This window comes from Helianthus annuus, chromosome 2 (assembly GCF_002127325.2).
Source record: "Helianthus annuus cultivar XRQ/B chromosome 2, HanXRQr2.0-SUNRISE, whole genome shotgun sequence".
Lineage (NCBI taxonomy): Eukaryota > Viridiplantae > Streptophyta > Magnoliopsida > Asterales > Asteraceae > Helianthus > Helianthus annuus.
In genome coordinates this window covers 17098124-17104758 of record NC_035434.2, presented here as the reverse complement: position 1 = coordinate 17104758, position 6635 = coordinate 17098124, and the positions used below count along the sequence as shown (strand labels likewise).

The 6635-nt window shown below is 42.5% G+C and overlaps 1 protein-coding gene across 1 annotated transcript; it reads right to left on the bottom strand.

The window, feature by feature from the left end:
- Positions 1-4973: 4973 nt before the first annotated feature.
- LOC110887657 (uncharacterized mitochondrial protein AtMg00860-like) lies at positions 4974-5561 on the bottom strand. Its single transcript, XM_022135235.1, has one exon. It carries the CDS (start codon positions 5559-5561, stop codon positions 4974-4976), a length of 588 nt encoding a protein of 195 aa, XP_021990927.1.
- Between the last annotated feature and the right edge of the window lie 1074 nt (positions 5562-6635).

Here is a 6635-nt window from a genome sequence, read left to right as displayed (position 1 = left end):
AGGCTTGCCGAAGTGGTGAAGGGAGGGTATGAGAGAGAGAGAGGGTAGTGTGGGGTGGGGTCCATTCCAATCTCAACCAATCACACTTTTTTCCTTTTTTTTTAAATAGTTTACCACTTCACCAAGTGTCTAACCATTGTCAATACTTTTGAGCATGTTAATTTTAAAGTTGTAATATTTCTCCTCTGTGAAGTTATAATATATATGGCCCCTCAACTTTAAATGGGCTTGTCATTTAAACACGAAACTTTTCTATTTTTTTTTAGTTTCCTTTTGGTCAACCAGAATTTATGAATTGGCACACTCCTAACTTTTTGGTTTTCTTTTTCTTCTTTTATAATTTAAATTATGACGTTTTATAAAATTTTGAATATACCGTTGCGACATTCTTACTTTTATCTATGTATCAGTATCAGTTTCATCGAAAATGGATTTGTGTTACAATGTACCAGTAATCAAAGCAAAAAGTACCAGTAATCAAAGCAAAAAGGTACAAGCCATCAAAATTGATTAAGTGTTTTGCTTGTTTATGCTTTTTTTCGCCATCTTCTTACACCTTATAAATTTTGATGTTTTATAAAATTACGAATTTAGCGTAATGGCATGTTTATTAGCGTTTCAACTTTCTTCTTTTATATTACTATCACCACATGTTTTTTATATCTACTTTCCATATCTAAAATGGAGCCACATCAACTCCATATGATTCTTTCTATGTACTTTATCATGTCAATAACAGCACTGCAACGTGCGACCACCATTGCATCATTATAAATCATTTAGGTTTAGAATATTATTATAAGAAAGTTACTTTTAATCAACTATAATGATCGAATGCATATATAAATAATAAACTAATAATATCAATTATGTAATGTAAGTAACTTTAACTTAAACCAAAATTAATGGATGACTACGTTTCTGTGTATTAAACATTACCAAAGAATAATAAAAGTACATTGAATAATTAGCGACTAGACTATATTCCATGTGACAACCGGTAAGTTTCGGTTATAAATTACGCACATAACAAACATTAAAACAATTACAAGTGTTGTTTTAGGACACAAATTAACGTAATTAGGCCTTTGGAATGCCTAGGAATATCTATTCGGCTTTACAATACGCAAATGGTGATTTGCGGGAAACCTGACGAGCGATAAACGGGAAGAAATACTGACAACACTGACAAATACGAGTCTTATACGTATATTTTAAACACATGAATTGGTTTTGCGAATTTATCCTGCTTCTGAAAGTCACAGAACGCATACGTGAACGAAAAACGTGTCTACTGAAACGTACCGACAACGAAACGGTAGCATCGGACTTGCGTATTATTTGAAAACTGAAATATTATATCATAATTAGCTTTGTAATCGAATTTTAATATTCTCAGCCAAAATCGGATCAAAAAACGAACTAGTAACGACCACAGAAGCATTTTACACAATTTTAACGCAACCGATGAACGAACGCGTCAAACATCTACTTCCGACACTATTTTACATATTTATGATCCAAAAATGACATTCAACGACATTACACGAAGTTCGGGTTTGAAAACGGGCCTGGTAGACGCATTGGACTCACAAAACACAAGAAACGGGCTAATGGGCCTTGGGCCCAACCCACTTAAATCCTAACTATAAATACCACATTATAACCCATTTTCCTCATTTTCTCTTCGAACCCTAGCCACACACACACCTCTCTCTCTCTCTCCCTCTTGTCTGGTGACGAGACTCCGGCCGGGGAAGCCGGCGGAGCCGACGACGATATACGGCGGCGACGGCGGAGCCGCGGCGGCAGCACGGCAGCGCCACCTCCGGCAGCGGTGGTCCGGCGACCATTTTTCAGCGTGTGATGACGCATACCCGCCCCCTTCCCGAAACCACACCTCCTAAACACGATCCCGATGACGGTTATTCATTTTAAGCAACGGAAGTGCAATTTTCGTCTCCGGTAAGCCCCTCTAACCTCTTTCCTTCTTCAAGATCCTTGTAGATCCACGTAGTTTCGGCCGATGTTTGTTGTTTCAGGTGGGGCGAGGTATGACGGTGGTAGGTGATAGCGGAGGTGGTACTGACGGTAGTGGCTCGACACCGCAGCCGGCGGCTCTAGGCCGGCCGGCGGCGGGGATAGTGGTGATTATCTTGGTTTGGGTTTCGGAGGTCGGGACTATTCGGGTTTTGTGTTGTCGGGTTAGGGTTTCAAAGAAATGAGTGGGCACGGTCTCGGGTCAGATTTGGTTCGGGTTCAGGTCAAAACAGTCAAACGAGTCAGAATCGGGGTACGGGTCAGCTGGTCAACTCGGGTCGATGATGTTTGGTCAAAACACAATGCATTTTTTAGTAGTTTGCGTTAGTTCTGAGTCTGTTAACACGTGCTGCCCAGTCTTATTGTGCGATGTGTGTGGTGAAATAGGCCATGTTATGAGAGATTGTCCGGACTACTTCATAGGAGCTGAGGAAGAGGTTAACCAGGTTTATGGTGATCAGCAGAGATTTCATATGAATTCAAACACATATCATCCAGGTTTTAAGGAATCACCCAGATTTTAGATATGGTAATAGTGCTAATCAGTCTAATCCTAATTTTCAGGTACCTACTCAAGGAGGTTAGCTATATCAAAACAGACAGCCTATTTACAACAACCAGAATTACAATCAAAGAAGTTATCAGCAGAACTCGGATCAAGGCAGAACGAGCAATAAGAATGAAGGATCCAATAATGAGATGATGGAAATTTTGACGCAGATCCGAAAAGACCAGGAAATGCAGTCCAAGGCGTACAAAACATTAGAAAAAGCAAGTTGCTCAACTAGCAACCGATGTAGCTCAAGTACGGAAGGATTCGGGAAGACTGTCTAGTGATACCACAAAGAATCCTCAGCATCAAAATAGCAGTTCTTCCTATGCTAGAGTTAACTCCGTAAGTATCATTCCTAAATCTTAATTTGTTGATAACTGCTTAGCCTCTTTGTTGATGTAGCGCGTGAAACGAAAAAATGAAGATTACACGTTGATTCTGCGAATACCCGTGTAGTTCTTCCCCAACCCCCAAATTGTAACCCCAAAGGCCACGGAATTTGAAGTGAAAAAAACTGTTTTCTCAAAATTCAATTCTGATTCTTCAAATGACTAGGGCAATACATAAATAGAGACAGAAATTCGAAACGGGCCTAAAAAAAGACAACGGGCCAAACACAAGCCCAAAAACAAAATGCCCAAAATACTTGAAAAAACATAAAAATGGAAAAAACTAATAGAAATAAGCGTTTTTCGGCCCGGACGAAGACCCAAACCACCGTAGGCCATTTGCAGCAAGATAGAGCTCGTTCTCCCGTTCGTTTTGACTGGTCACACGCCCAAAACGGACCCCCGTAGCCCAAGTTAGAGCCATTTCAGTGAAGCCCCTTTTGTGACGCGATCTTGGGCCTCCAAATACAGGATGACCCGCTCTTCCACGCTTGGGCCCGCATCATTCCCTCCTGGGTAGACAACATTCGACCTCGAATCCGCAGCAACCTCATCATCAGACGAATCCCCATGAAAAGGCAGCAAATGTTTGACATTGAAAACATCAGAGCAACGAATATGGCTTGGTAACTTTAGACGATAGGCATTAGAATTTATCTTCTGCACAATCTCTACTGGCCCAATCTTCTTGGCTGACAACTTATTATACTCCCCCACTGAGAAGCGATCCTTAGTCAAAATGGCCCAAACAAAATCACCCTCTTCAAAATCAACTTGCCTACGCTTTTGATCTGCAGCTTGCTTGTACTTTGAATTAGCGTTGGCCAAGTTATCCTGCACAGCTTTATGAACATCATGTAACCCAACCACAAAATCTTGCACCTTCTTGGGAACAGAACCTGGTGAAGGAAGTGACATCAGATCAAGAGGACCCCGAGGCTTAGCAGAATAGACCACCTCAAACGGACTAAACCCAGTACTCCTATTAACAGCATGATTATGAGCAAACTCAGCTTGACAAAGCTTTTGATCCCACGACTTCACATGATCACCCACAAGACACCGCAAAAGATTACCAAGTGATCGATTAACAACCTCTGTCTGCCCATCAGTTTGTGGGTGGTAAGCACTGCTAAAATTGAGCTGAGTGTTCACCATTTTCCATAAACTGCGCCAAAAGTGACTCAAGAAACGAGTATCCCGATCAGAAACTATAGAAGATGGCAAACCATGCAAACGATAGATATCTCGAAAGAACAACTGAGCCACATTAACTGCATCCGTTGTCTTCTTGCAAGGAATAAAGTGCACCATTTTAGAAAATCGGTCCACCACGACGAAGATCGAATCATTACCACGCTGAGTACGGGGTAACCCCAACACAAAATCCATGCTAATATCTACCCAAGGTTGTTGAGGGATGGGTAGAGGCATATAAAGCCCTGCATTGGTAGCTGTGCCTTTTGAAACTTGACAGATCCTGCAACGTCTAACAAACCGGTCAACATCCCTCCGCATAGTAGGCCAAAAATAAGAAGATTGCACCAGTCGTAAAGTACGGTCTCTTCCCACGTGCCCTTCTCCATGCAGTTCTTTAATTATTTGAAGTCGGAGACTGGAATTGGGAATACACAATTGATTTTCCTTAAAAAGAAAGCCATCATGCACAAGAAAATCTGCCCTCTTCCCAAACTGCACATCCTGCAAAATGACAGAAAAATATGGATCTGCTGTGAGCTGTTCCATGAGATTGTCTAGCCCGGGTACAACAACTCTCATAGAAACAAGCAGGCTACTCCTCCTGCTCAAGGCATCTGGCACACGATTCGAAATTCCAGACTTATGCTTCACAACAAAGGTAAACTTTTCCAAGAAAGCCATCCACCGGGCATGCTTATGTGACACTTTATCTTGACTGCGGATATGCCTCAGTGAATCATGGTCTGTAAATAAAACAAACTCCTTGTGAAACAAATAGTGACGCCAATGTTTCAGAGCCTGGACAACTGCATAAAATTCAAGATCATAAGTGCTATAACCCCTTGACTTAGGACTGCCCCAATACCACCCTGCGAGGCATCTGTGTGCAACTCAAAAACCCGAGAAAAATCTGGCAAAATCAGAATTGGTGCTGATGTAAGCTTTTCCTTGATTAACTGAAAAGCTGATTCTGCCTCCTCAGTCCATATAAAGGTCTTTCCCTTCATGCAGTCAGTCACTGGTGCCATAAGGGAACTGAAATTTCGAATGAACCGTCTATAAAATGAAGCAAGACCATGGAAGCTACGTACTTCAGTTATTGTAGTGGGGGTTGGCCACTGCTTAACAGCCGCTACCTTGGATTCATCCACCTGTATTCCGTCACCAGAAACAACATACCCCAAAAACAGGACCTTAGGGACCATAAAGACACACTTCTTTTTGGCTGCATACAAGTTATCCCTTCGGAGCAAGGTCAAAACCTGCCGTACATGCTTGACATGCTCATCAAAATTAGGGCTATAAATAAGAACATCATCAAAATAAACCACCACAAACTTGCCAATAAAGGGCCTAAACAACTGGTTCATGACCCGCATAAACGTACAAGGGGCATTGGACAAGCCAAAAGGCATCACTAACCATTCATACAACCCCTCACGAGTCTTGAAGGCGGTTTCCCACTCATCCCCAGCCTGAGTCGGATCTGGTAATACCCACTCTTCAAATCTAGTTTCGTGAAAATAGTGGCACCGCTAATTTGATCAAGTAAATCATCAAGTCGGGGAATCGGAAATCGGTACCTTACAGTGATCTTGTTGACTGCACGACTGTCAACACACATACGCCATGTCCCATCCTTCTTTGGAGTCAACAGAGCAGGAACAGCACAAGGACTCATGCTTTCCCGAACATACCCTTTAGAAATTAAATCTTCAACCTGCCGACGTAATTCCTCATGCTCCTTTGGACTCATTCTGTAATGGGGCTTATTGGGTAGCTGGGACCCCGGTTCCAAATCAATGTGATGTTGGATGTCTCGTAGGGGTCGCAACCCGGCAGGTAAATTATCTGGGAAAATGTCAACAAACTCCTCGAATAACGGAACCATACATTCAGGAATGTCGACTTCCTCGGCCACAGGCTTCCCAATCAAAATAAAAACATTGTCTGCTTCCTCCAACTCATCTTGAAACTGACTAATGGTCAACAGAGTACCCGACTGTTTCATGGCTAACTGCTTAGGCTTGCTAGGAACAAGAGTGATCTTCACACCACCAAACAGGAAACTATACGTATTGGACCGCCCGTTATGTTCTATATTACGCTCGTACTCCCAAGGCCTGCCCACAATAAGTGACACGCGTCCATAGGGACCACATCACACACGACATCATCCTTGTACGTGGACCCAATGGAAATTGAAACAAGTGCCCTTTTAGATACCGTCACTTCACCTCCCTTTTTCAGCCATTGAAGCTTGTACGGTTTCGGGTGACTCTCTGTCTTCAAGGCCAACTTTTGGACTGCCTCTTCAGAAATCAGCTTGTCACAACTCCCGAAATTGATGACGAACGTGCAAACCTTTCCCGTTCGTTTTGACTGGTCACACGCCCAAAACGGACCCCCGTAGCCCAAGTTAGAGCCATTTCAGTGAAGCCCCTTTTGTGACG